The sequence below is a fragment of the Mastacembelus armatus genome, chromosome 19 (genome assembly GCF_900324485.2).
Source record: "Mastacembelus armatus chromosome 19, fMasArm1.2, whole genome shotgun sequence".
Lineage (NCBI taxonomy): Eukaryota > Metazoa > Chordata > Actinopteri > Synbranchiformes > Mastacembelidae > Mastacembelus > Mastacembelus armatus.
This window is the reverse complement of record NC_046651.1, coordinates 452,546-471,710: the sequence shown is the minus strand read 5'-3', so window position 1 is coordinate 471,710 and position 19,165 is coordinate 452,546. Positions and strand designations below refer to the sequence as shown.

The 19,165-nt window shown below is 40.9% G+C and overlaps 1 protein-coding gene across 13 annotated transcripts in view; it reads left to right on the top strand.

Moving 5' to 3' along the window:
* The window catches only part of myocd (myocardin), a 109,927-nt gene extending 91,925 nt beyond the window's left edge, over positions 1-18,002 (top strand). For 5 of the 13 annotated variants that reach the window (XM_026315014.2, XM_026315006.2, XM_026315008.2 and 2 more), the window contains 11 exons: positions 2,235-2,390; positions 5,955-6,139; positions 8,118-8,222; positions 8,317-8,639; positions 10,298-10,454; positions 10,547-11,068; positions 11,335-11,832; positions 12,016-12,162; positions 12,534-12,641; positions 13,520-13,577; positions 13,784-18,002. In XM_026315014.2, coding sequence (XP_026170799.1) covers positions 2,235-2,390; positions 5,955-6,139; positions 8,118-8,222; positions 8,317-8,639; positions 10,298-10,454; positions 10,547-11,068; positions 11,335-11,832; positions 12,016-12,162; positions 12,534-12,641; positions 13,520-13,577; positions 13,784-14,322 — 2,798 coding nt within the window. In that variant the 3' untranslated portion in view covers positions 14,323-18,002. The remainder of the gene's footprint in view (positions 1-2,234; positions 2,391-5,954; positions 6,140-8,117; positions 8,223-8,316; positions 8,640-10,297; positions 10,455-10,546; positions 11,069-11,334; positions 11,833-12,015; positions 12,163-12,533; positions 12,642-13,519; positions 13,578-13,783) is intronic. The other 8 variants (XM_026315015.2, XM_026315010.2, XM_026315019.2 and 5 more) reach the window with 4 other exon arrangements.
* Positions 18,003-19,165: the final 1,163 nt, after the last annotated feature.

The window sequence follows — 19,165 nt, the reverse complement described above, 5'->3', positions numbered from 1 at the left end:
CTGCAGGTTTACTGTGCTTTTTCCTGCGCACTTTCTGCGCATAAAAACGCCCTGTTTTCATCTTTACAGCAGCAGTGCTTTAATCCTCAGTGGATGGAAACACAAAGGGAATTATTCCTGCCTAATGCACCATACGTCTTACCTCTTACTGTAGTGTTTACATTTGGCAGATCCAGTCAGCGGGTATATGTATTGCAATAGGTTTAAAGTGCGTGTATGTTTTTATACTGCTGCAGAATGTTTAAAAGTCTGTAAGCCAGCTTCAGACTCACTGGATCATGTTGCATTATACCCATGCGGGCCAGTCCAGCCACGGCTGAGCACGTTTTCAGGCAGCTTGGTTACCCAGTTTAAACACACTTACACTAAAGCTCTGCGTGTCCCTGTGATGTCAAATCAGGTCCTAAATCAGGCGGGTCAGTGACAGGTGAAACAGAACAGTGTGTGACAGCAGGGCTGATGTGGTGGGCAGCTGACTTATAAACAGAGGATGATGTCACCCTGCCGGTTGAAGGTGACGGCTGGTGGTGATCTGCTCACCTACTTTCCCTCTGAGAATGATACTGCTGCACCTACTGCCCTCCATCTGTGTGGCCTCCCCAGCCTCGTTACATCCCACTCATTCGGTTCAATCTACCTTCCTTCTTTCAGGTTGAACTTCTTTCTATTTTACTTGTTATTTTCTTGCATCTTCATTATTATTTTAACCTTTAACTTTAACTTTTCATTTATTTATCTTTTTCTTTCTTTTTATTTCCTCCCTTTTCATTTTTATGATATATTTGCTTATTCCTGTTTATTCTTTAATAATATGAATTTCTTCTATCCATCCATCGATTCATTCACGTCTTCCATCACATCTTCCAAAGCAGTAGTTTTTCTTCCCTTGTCTTCAGAGGTCTGATTTTGTCTTCCCTAATCTGTCCTTTCATTCCCATATCCCACATTAATACTCCTCCACTTTTCTTTCAACGTTTTCTTCCATTCTCTCCTTCTTTTTCATTCCATCCACTCAATGACATACATCAATCCTCTATAGCTCCCTTCTTTTGTCTGCCTCTTAATTTATAAATGATATTGTAAATATTTTATTTGAATTATGACATTAAGCCAAGTCTCCAGATTGGAGATTCATTTTCATTTTTAAATGTTTTTTGAATTATTTATATGTTTCATGTGAGGCATTATATTTCATGTCCATTTTTTTTGTTGTCCAGCACCCAACTCAATATCATTTATTTCTTTGTAGCACTGTATCCTATTTTATCCCTCAGAAATATCCCACTAAAATTATATTTGACCAAATAAGTGCTGTTGCTCCTTGTTGCTGACTTGGTGTGCTCGCCTCACTGCTTGCTAATCAGTCTTGTGAGTGCTGCAGATAGATTGAAGACCATGCCAGGTTAGCCTGGGCCCTGATTATTTATACTGGATTTAATGGAGATTGTGGAAAGTTGAAATCTCACCTGCTGCAGCCCTTTAATTACAGCCGCTCCATTTATTTTTCTAGTACTCAAAGTGGACTGAGGAGTGGAGCAGCTGGATAGTTCTTAGAGGTGATCCAAACCAGAAATACTGATTATTGAAAGCTGAAGGAAACCATGTACACAGTGTTTGTTGCTGAATGCAGCAGGGGTTAACAAAATACAGAAAACTGATATCAGATGGGGAAAACAGCTCACAATATTTAGGAGACAGCTGGGATACACAGTTTGATATGGACAATATATGTAAAGATAAACTTGATTTTAAGCAGACAACCCCTGAGAAACAACATAACATTGTCTTTCAGGTGAGGCAGCAGAGGCACCATGGGCAGAGTCAGTAAGCATAGTCTGCAGGAACTAAAGAGAATAGCAGGCATTCTACATTGTCCTATTAACATCCTTGTCCTCACTTGAGCTGAGCAGTGACAAGTTCAGTGCTGAACTGTGTGTGACAAGTGGTCAGTGTGTCACACTGCATCACTGTGTGTGTTCATATTGCATGTCTGTTTTCTCATTTTACACATTTCACATTTAATGGTTGTACCTAATTTTTATAATGTGTATGATAATTTAATGTATTGCATATCAATGTTTTGTATTTTATATGGTCCAAAGAGTAGTTGGTACTTATGTGCAAATTTTGAATAAATGTATTTAGTTGCTTTATACTGCTGCAGTAAGTTCAGACTGTGTGTCCCTGGCGTGTTGCATGTTGTTGATGGTGTGGTCCTGCTGTGTGTTGTGCAGACTTGGCCTCTGACGGCTCCTCTCTGGAGGCCCACCTGAGGCTAAAGCGAGCCCGGCTCACCGAGGATCTGAATGAGAAGCTGGCTCTCCGGCCGGGGCCCCTAGAGCTGGTTCAAAAGAATATCATTCCCCTAGATTCTGCCATCACAATGACAGGTATCAGCAGAGAGAGGCTGCCACATAGTGTAACACACCTTTTACGTTTTTGTATTCAGAGCATTTTTTAAGTAAAAGGAGTGCATGCTTCCCTGCTGTGTCTGTGTCTTTTAAAAACCACTGATAAAATTATTTACTAAGCATTACAAAGCAAGCTGCTTGAGAAGGTAATCTACTCAAACAAGCATGCACTTGACTGCAATGACTGCGCTACTGAACCTCAACACAAGCAGTAACTAAAAGTAGATCATTTATTGTTGATCAGGGGTAGCCATTTTGAACTGCTGTTCCGTTTTACTAGGGTATTTTGGAGGGGGGGTGCTGTCAACAGTGAATATATGAGTAATTATTGGTGCTGAGTCTAATGACTGAAATGGAGTCTGACCGATGTTAGCACGAAGAGTGACTGAATTGCGTCCAAGAAGGCAGAACCCAACGATAAACATCAATTGCCTGGTACCAGCATAGAACAAATGCCGTCTGACTGTGGTACAGTTAAAATCCCAGACATTCTGGGGTGATTTAGAAATTCTGGCCGGATGTTTTTTTATGGCCCCAAAAAGAGGACATTTTCTCTCAGCGTGCCAATTGTGGCAACGCGTGCCTTAGGTTGCTGACCCCTGTTGTAGATCATTCATGACCAGTCTGACCCTCCACCACAGACATCTGTGACATGTGCATTGTTTGTAGCCTGTACATTAGCTAAAAAAGTTGAATAAAAGTCAATACACTGACACCTCTAAACCCCAGCGTTCATTACTTCCTTACTAACTGTTGATGTTCTGTTGGTGTTTTCAAACCCATCACAAGTCCTAATGTGAAAAGTTATAACTGGACATGATAATAAAAGCAAGGAATGACCTCCCTGCCTTTACATTCTGCTGGACTTTCAGTGTCATACCACTGTATGTTTCCTGTTGTCTCTCCTTAACATGATTTGAATTGATTAGCACAGGAATGTATTTATATTACTTTCCCAAAGAATGTTATTTACATTCTGAAACTGTCTGCTTATTCCTGAAAATGTCTTAAAATCTGTCTGGATGTCTAGAAATGTTGCTATAGTGGCACTGAAAAGGCCAATTGTCAAAAGCAGCTGCTTCGGCATCAGCATTTACAGATGTGTACAGCAGACTCAAGTGTTTGGGGAGCCCTCTTTAGGCATCCACCTCCTCCAGTGTTTGATTTAAGGAAATGCGCAGCGTACATGCTTAGACACTCCATTGATTTAGCGCTATCTGAAGCGACAGGCTTTAGCCATCCCACTTTGCTGATCTGCCCTCATATTGTTTGTCTTCTAATCCCCATCATGTTACTCAGCCTCTCTATATCATTCCTGGCAGTGTGCAGCCTGTGTTTTTGAGAGTGGTGTTTTGGCGGTTTTATGTTTGCCCCCTTGAGCTTCCAGTAAACAAGTTGTGTAAAGGAGCCAGTGGGCTGCAGTCAGCTGGTTTACACTACCTCTGCAGGAGGAGGGGAGTGTCGTTTATTGAGATGAACAGCAGCTGTATTTGGGTCCACCCATTTTCTTTAGAACTGGTGATGTGGATTTTACTATGAGTGCATCCTGGTGTGCATGTGTGGGCGTACCTGTGTGTGTTTGTACCCACTGCCTCCCCTCTTTTGTCTCTGCTTTAACTGGCCTCTGCGGCTGTAGTGAGCCACCTACGAAGCTCCATGACAGGACCAGGCTGTTGCATTCTCTACGCCTGCAGCATTAACCCCTCACCTTAGAGCTCTATATCCCCCTTACACAACACTCCCAATGACTGTTTCAACCTCAGTCTGTAATTTTGGAAACTATGTGACCTGCTGTAACTTCTAAATCAGCCACTTGATAAGCGGAAGTGTGTACAGATTTCCTGTAATTCCACCATCTCAATCTCCTGGTGACATCAAATTGACTCATGGAAATAGCATGTACAGGACTGTACAGCCTGTAGCAGAACATGACTAGCGCCTTCACACAGTAGCCTGTTAGAGTGTGTGTTGGTGTGTGACTGTGGAAAGTGAAGAAGTCAAATATGAACAGGTGGGAGTAAATGGCATTAGGACAATGTGTGTGTGTGTGTGTGTGTGTGTGTGTGTATTGCTAGGTCACTGAGTTGCATATAATGAGCCTGGTGCTGTGATTGAAACCAGGGTCTGTTCCTGGCTGTCACATGTTTGGACACAAAAAGAGAATCTTATACTTCTGCACACACACACACACACACACACACACACAACAACCTTTACCGTTTCCCTCCGCTGGATCTGTCCCTTCAGCTCTGTTAGATAGCCACTCGTAGCTCCTCCAATCAAACCTGCTTTTCCTATCAACCCAGCCATTCACAACAGTGATATAAAGTGGTGGTGTCAGTCTCTCTCCCACACAGCGTAACACCTCCGGTCTGAGTGTCGTACGAGGTGTCAGTGACAGTGACAGGCAGTGTGTGAATACCCCTGGTCATAAAGGGAACATACATTATAGGTATTTGTGCAATGTACATCTAAGCTGCCTATGAACAGACTGGCACAAACACTCGGCCCTCTATTTCTCTGTCTTGCGTCAGGTTAATGCCTTTTTTATTTGGAATTGATGCCATCCTCCTGTTGTAGTTACCAAACTAAATGCTGACATTTGGGAATGCAGCCACACCAGGATGGGTTTGTTAATTCTTCAAATAATAATACTGAAATTGGTTATTGTGCCTTCCAGAATATAACCATAACTATATATAAAATAATTACAAATGTTATGCAAATGAATACACTAATCCTCTCCTTCCATTAGTCCTTCTGAACAAGACCCGATGCTCAGGAGACTGTTTTTTATTAAAAGACAAGCACAGCACATTAAAGTGTTTTTTCATCCCTGTGTTACATCTGCAGATCAGAAGCTACAATGTTACTTAACAGCTGTGAGCATATGTTAAACGTAAAGGCTGTTGAGATGAGCATGTCAGCATTTTCATCAACTCACAGGGTCTCTCATCAGGACAAACTGTGCTAGGCAAAGGGGCTGGACCCTCTAAGAACTGTGGTGGAGCAGCAGATATGGAGGAAGCTGCTTTCTATATTGAACAATAATAAACACCCCCTACATGATATACTGACTAAACAGTAGCAGCTGCAGTGGGAGGCTCATCTCACTGTGCTGCAGAACTGAGAGGTTGAGAAGATCCTTTGTCCCCACAGCCATTAGACTGTTTAATAGTAATTGTTGATATGTTATGTTATTGACTGGATGCCTTTATCTGTTAATTATATTTCATATTTTATATTTTATAGTAAAGTTTCTATGTTAAAATTAATATAAGAGCTGCAGGACAATCTATCTATCTATCTATCTATCTATCTATCTATCTATCTATCTATCTATCTATCTATCTATCTATCTATCTATCTATCTATCTATCTATCTATCTATGGTTTCTGTGGTTTAGAAATATTTTAGCATGTAAATATTTAATATACAGTAACACAGAACTGTCCTTCAGAACCCAGCAGGTAATGCCACCACCTCACTGACCCCCCCACCTCACTGACCCCCCCACCCATCTCTGTCTGCTCTTCTTCCAGTAAACCATGGCAAGTTTCCTAAGCAGGAGGACTCTTATGCGTTTGAAGAGGACAGCAGCAGTGAGAGTTTATCTCCAGAGCAGCAGCACAGCGACGAGTCCCAGGGTTCGGCCTGCCCCTCATCTGAGGCTGTCGGCAGTACGACCTCCTCCTCATCCTCCCCTGCCCTCACCAGCCCACAACAGGTAAAACAACTAAAACCCACTTGTTTTGTCTTTGATGCCTGCCGTGTTCCCTCTGTGGTTGCTCTGCCCTCGTGTGGTGGCAGGATGAAATTCAACACTGTCCTCAGCTTCCCCTGTTTTCCACAGACCGTTGGACTGACTTGATCTAGTCAGGTGTCACATTTCTGCACGCTGAGACATCCCACCAGCACAGCTGTCTTTATTTCCTGACTGCTTACCTTTCATTCATGATGACCTCATTCCAACGGTCTCTGTCAGTAACGGTCGCTTGATTGAAATTCATGCCAGACCAGTGTTGTTTATATCTCCTAGATTTGCGCGCAGAAATCTTCCTACTGAATCATCACCTGTCCCGACCTCATGTCACCTTGAAATGTCTGTTTAGAATACTTTTACAGAGCACACATCAATACATGTGCATTTTTGGAGATATTTATTCCATTTGGAGTACAAATTGACTGTCTTGCAAGCAGTCTCCTAGGTCTCCTTAATTTAGCTTGATGATACTGAAGGAGAAATGAACACTGCATGCAGGTAAGTCAAACACATACAGGCATACCAAAATATATCTCCTCAACAATAGCAAAGACAGTTTCAGTCAATAAAATATTCAGATAATTGAAATCAACTGGTAGACTGGTATTATATCCTATGATCTAATTGTTTACCTTCACTTGGCACAACACCTTTTTCTGTGAAGGGGATATTATAAGAGCTCAGTGGAAAAACCTGTTGGAGTGAATCTGAGGGTGGTTTTTTGGATGTAGCTGAAACTGAAGTGACGTGACATATGCCAGAATGCATCCACAAACAATTAAGATTTTATAATTCCTTATAACTGTTAGTTTATAAGACTAAAGGATTGTATTTATCTGACTAGTGGAGTGCATTGCCATTAAATTTAATACAGACAGCCCCCCATTAACACCACATTCATTTACTTAAAACTAAAAGTACTGTAAGCAATACTGGAATGTTAAACTATTCCACTGCAAGTAAAGGGCAGTCATTCAAAATGTTATTTAAATGAAATGATGTATGTAATATCAGCAAGGATAAGTATAATAGTACTTATTATGGCCTCTTACTTGAATTATTCAAATCAAATCAAATCAAAATCACTTCATTTATCCGTTAGGAACTTCATTTGTAAAAAGCGCCAGCGCATATGCAGACACATTCAAACAGCAATCACAACGACACACCACATGACAATGAGCATGAACATGTAAACAACATAGCATGAGCATGTCAATGCAATATAATAAATAGTTTTTTTAAAAGTAAGTGTTAAGTAGGCAAATTGAGATGGGGAGGAAACTGGATACTGCCCTCTTAGTCTGGAGAGTGAGTGACCTGTATCTGCGTCCTGATGGTAACTGTAAACTGTAGTGACTGTGTAGTGTGTGTGTGTGTGGTGTGCAATCTGTGTGGCTTTCCTCTTGGCTCTTGTACTATAACTGATGGTTGAATCTGTAAGCATCTTTTATGCTCTTTTTAAAATGTACATAAAAAGTCTGTGGTCACATCTTTCATTGGATTTCGTCATTTGCTGTAATTGTTTGTATAAAAATGCATTGTATTAAATCTTCATTGAAAAGTATCTAGTAACTCGGAGTAAAAAGTACAATATTTGCCTTTGAAATGTGGTGAAGCAAACAAAGCATAAAAATAAAATCTAAGTTTAAAATAAAAACTAACTACTGACATAATGTATGTATGTTGTATTTTGTATTAGTCTAATGTGGCATTCTTTATCAGTGTTACTTCATCACAATGTTAGCATTTTTATTACACATTGTACACATTTTAGCATGCAGGCATTAGCATTTAGCTCAAAGCACTAGTCTATAGAGTTTTTGGTATTGCTAAATACTTTTGGGTTTTCAGTTTGTTTTTAGAAATCAACCACCAATAAAAAACTTTCTTGAGAGTTTGCCCAATCTATCCAGTATATCTTGTTTTTATTTGTGAACAGGGGGGTGTAACCAGAGATGCACCCGATCAAAACCAGGATGAAGGACTGTCTGCTGCCAACAACAGCCAGGCGACTTCCCCAGTACCTGTTCCTGCTATTGTCAAGGTCAGTCAACCCCTAAACAATATACTTCATGTGTGATTTATTTTGATACATTTAAAACATGTGCAGATGCTCATACTGTCCACCATCTGAACAGCCCAAGACATCAGACAAGAACCGACACAAGAAACCCAAAGATGTGAAGCCCAAGGTGAAGAAGCTCAAGTACCACCAGTACATTCCTCCAGACCAGAAGGCAGAGAAGTCTCCTCCACCCATGGACTCAGCCTATGCCCGACTCCTGCAGCAGCAGCAGCTCTTCCTACAGCTGCAGATCCTCAGCCAGCAGAAACACGCTCACACACATTCACAGACGCAGCAGTCACAGCAGCACACACACAATCCACAGACACAGGCCCAGGCTCAGCAGAGGCAGGCTGCTTTCAGTTACCAGCCTCACCCAACAACCCAGACCCAGAAGTAAGTCACACTCATGGGCAAGTCTAACAAAATCCTCTAATCCCATTTACAAGCTTTTTCTGGATCTTTCAACTCAATGATTAGAGAGTTAGACCCACTCATATTTACTAAAACTGTAATTGTTTAGAAAACACAGCATACATGCCAAACCAGTTTTCATCAACAGATGAAATTGCTGAATTCTCATTAAAAAATGTTTAGGCTTTTCATTATTCTGAGCACTTCCAGGACTCCCAAATCGTGATGGCCTAAAAGCTGACATTGATGAACACTGTGTTATATGATCAAAAGCTGAGCAAGTAGACCTTGACAGAACTGTTCTCATCTGCTGTCATGACTGAACTATAAAGCTTAAGATGGCACCTGTAGAGAAACCCACTCTTATTAGTTACTTATCAAAGGTTTGATGAGTAAAATGTAAAAGATTTAGCAGCATCTAGCATCTAGTTCTTATAAAAGAAAAAGTGATTCCCTGTCTAGAGCCAGTGTTTTGTCCATTAAAACATAGTGGTGCAACATGGCTGCCTCCGTAAAGAGACCCGCTTCCTGTGTAGATTTAAAGGGCTCATTTTCAGATTAAGAAAATGCAACAGTTGGTATTTTCTTGTGATTACACAATAATGACAGCAAATTTATGAATATTGTGTTGTATTTCTGGTAATAGATCACTCTAAATATTACAATTTTAACCTTTAATGGTGACACTGTTAAATACAAGCCAACAATTTTGCCCTTGCAAATATAATTCCAGTAATCAAAATTTGTGAGTATTTTACTTGTGGATTACATAAAATATGTATTAACTGCTTTTGGCTACTGTGAGCACCAGAAACAAGCTAGTCTCTACCTGTGTCTGTCTGCTGGATGCAGGGCCGTCGCTAGCGGGGTGAAAGGTGGTGACAATTATCCACAAAAATCCAGCAGTTATACTCTATAGACCCCTGTTCTGTGAATAATTCTAATATTTGTATTAGTTGTATGTCAGAGATTTTAATGAAAACCACATAAGCATGCAATTTCATGAAAGAAGTTTTCCAAATATCTGCTCTTCACCCCTCCCTAAAAATGGATTATTCCAATACGAGGTATTTATTAATTATTCAGTCAGTGACAAACATCTGAGGTGCCCAATAAATTGTAAGTTCCACCCTAGCTTGTGAATAGGACCAATTAGTGTCGACGCGGACGCTGAAGTTAGAGATGAACTTGCTGGAAGAGAAGGAGACTGACTGACGGATTGAAAGTGAAACGAAACCATAAATCAGGGTACCAGAAACACCATGAAAAGAAGGAGAGGGAGGCCAGAAGAGCTGCTGTATCCAAGTCAATCAAAACAGTCTTTAGGACAGGTAGCCTATTGTCATTTCGCTGCACAATTTATTTTTGTGGGAAAAGTACCGTCTACCGCTATCGGCGGGTACTGTCATTTTTTTTGTTACTGGGTGGGGGCCCACATCAATATTTTTTCAGGGGGCCCCTAATCTTCTAGCTACGGCCCTGGCTGAATGGTGCTAAGCAGGTAGTTCACAGTGGAGTCTGGTGTGTTTAGAAATGACACCGATGTGTGTAAATCTTTTTATAAATAGTGCCTGATTACAAAGTGATATAGAGTTTATGCATATTTTTACCATTCATCCGCTTTAACTATCCCATTCTAGAGGAGCCAGTGAGCAGATATCAGCTTGTAGCTCCAGTTGTCCATCAAGCACAGCCAACAGCAACACTTCCTCTCCGGTCAAGAACACATATCCTAGCCAAAGTAACATCTCAACAGTTAAACCTGGGCCCTTGCCAGCTAATCTGGATGACCTGAAAGTAGGTGTTTATGTAAATGAAATCCAGTTAAACGATCTTCACTCTACAACAAACGTTCAATAACTGCATTCTCTGTTGTTTTGCTCTGAAAGGTATCAGAGCTGCGGCAGCATCTGCGCATGCGCGGCATGCCTGTCTCAGGTACTAAGACGGCACTCATCGAACGACTCCGGCCATTCAAGGACTCAAACGCCAGCTCCTCTCCCTCAGGCTCCTCTGACATCACCACAGTGACCTTCCCTGTTACACCCACAGGATCCCTGTCCTCCTACCAGTCCCCGTCCTCCTCAAGTGCTCTGTCCCAGGGAGGTTACTATCCTTACCCCAGCAACTCTTCCACCCCTCCTATCTCCCCTGCCTCCTCTGAGCTGTCCCTCAGCGGCTCGCTGCCTGACAGCTTCAGTGACGTGCCCATGTCCTCACCGACACAGTTCGCCCTGCAGCCATCCCCAGCCCAGCTCAGCATGGAGGATGGCTTGGGTGGTGGCAACCTGGGTGGACAGAGGGAGGGGGAATGCATGGATGGCCTTGAAGCGGAAAAAGATAAAATGCTAGTGGAAAAGCAGAAGGTGATTGAGGAGCTGACATGGAAGCTGCACCAGGAACAGAGACAGGTGGGTGACAGTATATCTGGCTACACTAATCCTTAATAGATATTTAGGTCTTCCTTAATTACAATATATCAGCAGCAGTTGTTCCTACTAACACCTACAGGTGAAAGGTCTAGACACAAATTCTTTAGAATACAAAACAGATGCTTACTCTCACATAAAATGATATTTACACACAGAAAAGTCTTGTTCTCATGCCTTATATGCTCATTTCACAGGAAGTACACAAAACACTGACATAATAATCAATGTGTGACCATGCTTGTCAGGTTGAAGAGCTGAAGATGCAGCTCCACAAGAGGAAACGCTGCTATGGAGCAGCACAGGACACCGTCCCTCCTCCATCTCATCCCTCCATGCACCACCAGCAGACTCCAGCCATGATGAGCCAGCACTTCTTTGGGGTGACTATCAAGCAGGAGCCCATGTCCCTGTCCTCCAGCTGCCCTCTTTCTTCTCCCAAACAACTGAAGAGGCCCCCTAGCAGCTGCATGGAGGATATGGGTCACTGTAACAACTCTGTCTCCAACATGGGGGGCCCCAGTGGGCCACAATGCATGGACACAGCCCCTTCCTCTGGCAGCCCCTCCACTATGTCTGCTTTCCTCGGTCCACAATGCTCGCCACAGGACTCTCCTAATGGAAAGCCTTCCAGCAGCCCCCAGCCTTCATCTCCTAATAACTCCTACTTACTGTCACCTCCGTTGGGAAGGGATGGCTGTGGTCACCCCCACACCCAGGGAAACAACCGAGCATGCAACATGCAGGTATGATGTATTTATCACTTAGTCACAGATATCCGCACATATAAGTAGTGACCGCTGGGTTTGTTCTCTGAAAGTGGAGTGGAGCACTTCTATTGCACTTCTATATATCTATAGGCTGTCTTCATGCGCTCATGTGTAAGTTGTTTTCAAACTCTTGTGGTTACATTTTACTCTTGGCTACAGATCCAGCAGAAGAGTGGGGGCCAGCCAGTGAACTGCTCTTATCCTTCTGACCAAAGAGGCCATCAGGGAGTATTTCCCAACTCAGCTGATTGTGGCCTCAACCATAATGGCTCAGCCAAGCCTGACAGCCACAATATGCAACCAAAAGTAAACATCATGTCAACACTATATATGCAATTTGTCACATTAGACTTGTGTATTTCATCTAAATCACCTCACATTCATGTAGCTGTTTTCTTCTTTTCCATTCATTTGTGATCTGTCTCTACAATTGTCTTTTGTTATGAGTTTTATGGTCACTCTTGTCATACTTCATCTGTTTTCATTACATATTCTTTCATGTCAGTGACTTTTTCTTTACTAGAACACAACGCCAAACCATTTTTTTAAATTTAAATGTTTAATGTGATGAGGGCCTCATTTATAGGTCTTTTTTAACTGCAGTACAACTCACATTTGGTAATCTCCCCTATTCTAATTGGTGGGCTAATTTCACTTTTCGCCTATTTCTCATATAGATAACAGTATTACCCTCTCCTCGGCATGTTGGCCAAAAGCGCAGTAGCTCAGAATCAGATGCATCTGACTTAAGACAGCCCCCATGCTATGAGGATGCAGTGAAGCAGGTAAACTCAAATTCATGCTAAAATGGAGTAAATAATGGCTGGCCAGAGATTTATTTTACCTATCGGCGTTGCACTTATTCCACTTTTCTTCATTCTTTTGTCTATTACCTGTATAACACCTCTTTTATTCATCCATTTGCTTGTTCACCCTTTTGTCTGAAGCAGACTGGCATTCTCATACAAACATTTTTTGAAGGCAGAGGTAACTCTTAAAACCAGCAAATGAATAAATACATATTTCAGTTTAAGAGAGAGTAGAACCCAACCAATACTTTGGCCAGGCTAAAATTATAAGCAGATTTGTTTTTTTCTACTTTATCAGTAGCAATAGAGAAACGTCAGAGAGGTGAGATGATTTAGAAACAGTGTCTTGTATACTTAGTGTGTTCACCTGAGAGCAACGGCCAAGTGGATTTCTAATCAGTGAAAAGTGCTATTTACTACATACCTTGGTTATGAGTTATTTTTAGGGCATTTTCATGGGCTTTTTTAAAACTCCAAACTATTAATGCTAGTTCCCCTGTCACATCTAGAATTGATCAGACCATAGAAGACAAGTAATATCCTGGTTTACTGACACATTAAAAGCACATGGCAGTGGGTCAGAAGAACTGAAGTTCATTTCTAATAATTCCTGTGGAAACTGTTCACAGACAGATGTTAGGAGTGCTAGGACCCATACAAACTCTCTCTTGCTAGTTAAAGAGATTTATCTCAACCAACTAATCTGTCTCCATGAAAGGTTTGTATTATAGGAACTCTAGGCTTTCCTAGTAGAATGCTTGAAAGCTTACACATTTTACAAGTAAAATCTTTTATTACAGCTGGTTAAAATATTTTAGTAGTTACTTTGTTGTGAAATTTGATTTCCATTACAGCAACTGACCAGAAGTCAGCAGATGGATGAACTTTTGGATGTGCTCATAGAGACTGGAGGTAAGGTCAAATTTATTAAACAATTTTAACAAGGAAACTCTGGCATTGCACATGCTAATGCAAATAAGTAAATCTATACAGTGTATATAAAACACCAAGTGCCCTTGTTTAAACTCTCACCTGTCAATCAGAGTAAAGTCCTTGCATTCTGGTACCACATCCCACTACCTGCTGTGACCCCTCCCTCCTCACCTCTTGTCTTCAAGAGATGCCAGCTAATGCGAGAGAAGAGAGGGAGAGGTCCTCTGTAACCAAAGCTGTGCCTCACATCACTGTGTCCCCAGGGTGTCCCAGCCTCCTCATCCCAAGGTTTCACCGACACTACGAACAGCTGTCCCCCACCCATCTGCCTTACGACCACTCGGCCAACCACATCACTGAGAGCCACTTGGAGACACTCCTGGGAAGTCCAGTTGGCCGAGGAGAAGTGGCCCTACTTAAGATGGCTTCTGAGGACGGGACTGGACGGGACAAACTTCTGAACAACCGAGATCTGATGGACACCCCTCTGTCACCCATTAGCACCAAGATGTCTGCCGTTCCTGAGGTGCAGGGGATGGTCAGCATGGCCTTTAGTGAGACACCATGGGAAACGATGGAATGGCTAGACCTGACGCCGCCCAGCTCAGCCACAGCCTTCAGTGTTGCACCACCCAGTGGCCCCAGCATCTTCAACACAGAGTTCCTGGACGTCACAGACATTAACTTGAACTCTGCTATGGACCTTCACCTGGAGCACTGGTGAAAGCAGCATCGCCACATAAGTGCTGGCTAGCGACAAGCTAGTGTTTAGCGGTCACACACAAGACACAGCTTGAAAATAGCTGTATGGACCACTGATTATCAGCACTGACCATACGAAAGAACAACTGAATTCTTCCCTCAACAGCATCAGTCCAAGTGCCAGAATTAGCATCCTCTGATAATACGATGGGAAGTTTTATAGAGTCGACCATAAGCCAGCAGTCAGTGTTTAAGGCTAAGTCAGAGGTTACAGAATTACAGTTCATTATCCACCTCACTGAAATGAGATTCCCATGTTGTCATCATAATCCAAAGACTAGGTGCTTTTTGGCATAAGCTTTTTCTGTTTGGACAATGATGCACACAAATGGATGGTAATTGGACATTGGACACATAACGGATTTTGTAGAATATGGAAAGGCATGATTACAGTGCTTTATCCCGAAATTTTATGCAGTATCAGTGTTACAGCACCTAGACTTGAAGACACATTCTCACAATCATTGTATACTTCCTGAGTCTATGTTTGTATTACTGGAAAAAATGAAGGAATTACAAGGTGAATTGGATTGCTTAGTATGGCCTTTTTGTAAATATCATCAACTATCTGTACTGACAGACACTAGTCAAGGTCTGCATACTTTGTCAGTGGTGTTGGAGAGGACATAAACCACAAATCAAGTGTCCTATGTTATCAGTTCATCATTTGATGTAAATATGAAAAAAGACTCACTGTGCACCTCTAGCCTAATACACACTTGTCACAATTTGCTTGAGCTTTGAAAATGTGTGTAGAAATGGTTGTCATTCCTTTGAAGGTCCTTTTTTTTATAGATGATCTTTTTACTACTTGGTTTATTTTTCCACAGATCAGAGGTCTACTATCAGTCTTTTAGGGGCTGTTTAGCTCCTCAGCAGAATGTGACATTTATACAGTGCCTTATGCCCAGTGCTCTTTCTGCTGTCGCCATCCTGCTCTCTCCACTTCTCACTGTCTCTGTCCTCCTCTTTCCTTCTTTCTGCTGTCAACCAAACTGCAAACTTAACATCCAACCGCAGGATCTATAATGTAATAACAGGCATAAATTGATCCATATCGATTTATTACATTATTCTTATTGAATATTGTGTTGCTCTGGGCAATGCATTCAGATAATGCCATTTCACTTGAACCATGTGCTCATGTGGACATATGCAAATTAGCCATGTGGAGCAAAGTTGCTGTTACCTTTAATGTAAACAGAAAATAGAGTTTTCCTTTATTTGTTACTGAAGAATAATTCCAATGCTTCATAATACTCATTACTTGGCCAGTGTGTATCTAAGTCAGCTAACACTCTTTGACAGTATACACACCAATGGACTGTAACCACTACGTCACAGTAATAATGACACAGTGATCACAGTCAGAACAGTCAACTACTGAATGTGCTAACGTTAACTTTTCAGCTTAGTTGTGGTTTAAAGCTCCTCCCTGAACTCCACCGCTACCACCTTCTTCTTCTACGCTGCTTTTATATTTGTGTCAGATCACAAAACAAGTTGTCAAAATTAACATGTTCGCAAAATGTAATGTTACTTATGGATACGTCATCATGATGTATTATTATTACTATTTTTGGGGGGTGCTGAGATTATAATTAGCTGTCCTTGAACACCTCTGAAAAAGGGTCTAAAGCTGCCACAGATGACATTATGTTGAGAAATTCATATCTTTAAAACAGGTTTTTATTTGTAGACAAACTGTGCCTTATTTGCAACAGATTTTTACTACAGAATGTTTATGTCAATTTCCCCTTTAGAATTTTATATTAATTTCCTAAAAGCTATTGACAAATATTAGTAAACTTCCAATATAAGTCATTTTTTTATCTGCCAAAACACACATACATTCATGAAAAATGCAACTCCATCTCCATTTTCATCTACTATGGTTTTTTTTGTTTTTTTTTTTGTCCTTACAATTTTCACCCTTTCTATTTCCAGGCCAATTATGGATATTTATTTTGTGTTTTTATATTTATACTTTATCCTGTGTAAAGTACCTTGTATTTATACTGACATTCCTGTCTCGTAGACAATAAGGACGCTTTTCGATATGCCAAAAAACCCCAGTGCTACCCTTTTGACCATAGACATTTCTTTGTCAATCAGTTCAATGAAGAAATATTAGGCAAAGTAACCACTTTAAAAGCCATGTTTTGTTAAAGACCTTTACTTAAACAAATCATATGATGTGGAACTGTCCATTATTAGCACTTGTGAATAGGAAAATGTAATATATTCAGATCTTTACTGTGAATGCTGCACAGCACAAACATACCAGGGCTAGCCTAGACACACAGTAGTTTTGCTAATGTGGGAATTTTAAAACACATTAGAAACTTAAAGGAATAGTTTACTATTTTGGGAAAATAGCTTAACTGGTTTCTTGCTGAGAAATGAGGAGCTCTCTTTGTGTTAGGCATTAGTCTATAGTGCACAGCCTGTTAGGTGAAGCTGTAGTATGTAACTTCTTTCAAATATTTTTTCAATAGAAATATCACTAAAACATATCTTAATCCTCTAATGACCCCTGCCAGCAGTGCACAGACTTCCCTTTCTAGAGGTCTGAGGGAGGCTCGTCCTTCTAACCAATCAGAAAAGGGCAAGTCAGGGACGCGTGCATGTCAATCAACACGTGAACGCGTTTGTGTTTTGCTGCTCAGGGGTCCTGACAGGGCAGCAAGCTAGTTTCACTCTTATGCTGGACAGTGGACATGAGAAAGGGCAAGGAAAAAAGAGCTTGAAAGAAAAATGAAAAAACTGATGTTGCAAAGTGTTAAATTGATATTAACACTTTGCTGCCACATGAAGAAGGTGAATGTATTTTAGTGTGTGCTAACCTGGTATTTTTACCGGACTCTGCTTTATTATGTGCTTGATTTTTGGCTTCAGTTACTGCAGGAGGCACCTGTTTATCTGCCCATGTTTACAAGCTGCTGGCTGTGAATGTGTCGGCCGGTCGCGCAGTCAAACTGTTAGTTGCGCAGTTTGTCCAATAGAAATGAATGCAAGGCTGCACCGTGTGTGTGCGCGTGCGCGTTGAGCCGCGTTGAGCCGTGCGTGGCGGATGACTGGAAACAGGAAAGAGCTAGCACGCCTCTGACTGTAACTACATGGACATCATTTGCTTCAGTCCCCTCTGGGACACAAGACCGTCACAGGCACCTGGAGTCTTTGAGCTGAGCTTAGCTACTCTTCATATTTACAAAGTAACTGAGTGATATTTCCCAAAATACCAAACTCCTGTTAAGAGCATTGGCCAAAACTTTGGTTGCATTTACAGTTCTGTCCTCGGTAAACTTGAGTCTCACTTTGTGTTCTGTTTGCTGCACTTGTTAAATGGATTCTATGGCTGAATGTAGGCTATTAACACCTGTCTTTAATATAAGACTAAGCTGATATTCTTTTAAATTACTTTCTGTCCTGTATTGTAAGAATATCTACTGGCCTTTTTATTTTTGATCTGGGTTCATTCTGCAATCATTTTTCTTAATCAAAAAACAAAAAACATCACATCTGACAGAAGCTTCCATGTTGCTTGGCCACCAACTTGTTTTATTAATATAAAAAAAGTATTTGCCTGCATCACTGTGTACTACAGATAGAAGAGCAATAAACTAATCACAGCAAAACTCATTTCTGCAGTTACTTTTTTATTCATGTCCAGTTCACAAAGAGCACACCGTACAGGGTTTTAATCTTTTCCATTGGAACTTTATTTGTAACCCCCGATAAAGATACAATATAATATTCATTGCCCTTAATATTATCTTATAATCTAATATGAACATTCTAATAAATTGCAGTTTATACAACATGTACCCTGGAGATTCATAGTCAACAGGGGTAGGTTAGCTTCCTGGAAACATCTCATGACAGAAGAACAGATGTGGAGACTGCAAACAAACATCTCCTTCTATTGTGTCGTGTGCGACTGTGGGCTTTGTCGGGGGATTGCACCATTTTGCAGTACAGACAGAAAGAGAGAGCTGACCGTATTCTCCTGCTGAGCTTTAGAGAGAATCACATTGGGTCAACAGTGCATCTCCAACTAGGTTGTGATGTTTCTCCATCCCAAGTATGTTTTTAACTAGTGACTCCAACACACTTAAAGTGGTAGCCATCTTCCAACTTGGCTAACAACTGTAGAGGACTCTGTCATAGAAATTTAAAATAGAAATGAACAAGAAAATAAAACATTAAGTGGAGTGCCACCAATTTCACACAGAAAGTTCAGGTCACTTGCCATGATTGGTACTACTCAGCCTGTTAAACCAGCTGTGTAAGAAATAACCCTCATCATGTCAATTACTTCTTTTTGATTTGGAGCTTTTTCCTAATGAATAGTTGTTAGAACAGGAAAACTAAATCTCTTGCATCTTTCAATGTCTTGATGCAAGACTCCCAACTTTAATATGGTAAAATACTAAAATCACTGGAGTAACCCTTTAGGTACAGCAATTCCTTTAATGTAATGAAGGTAAATGTAATAAAGCCTATAACTGAGGGAAATGACAAAAAGGCAATAAAAACCTGAACTGTGAGAATATTTATCAGTAATGAAAAATCTAAAAGTGTAGTTTTCCACCAGAGTAACAATAATGTCGAAACTTCAAAAGACTCATAAAACTTCATCAAACTCACTCATTTGATGAAGCCAACCCTTGCTCACGGTTGCTGTATACTCTTGATTCATCACTGTATAGGCTATATCACATTAAATTACTTTACATGATTAGTATTTGCTAGGTTGGTTTGGATAAGGCCCGGCTGAATTCAATATTACATTAATAGGATTT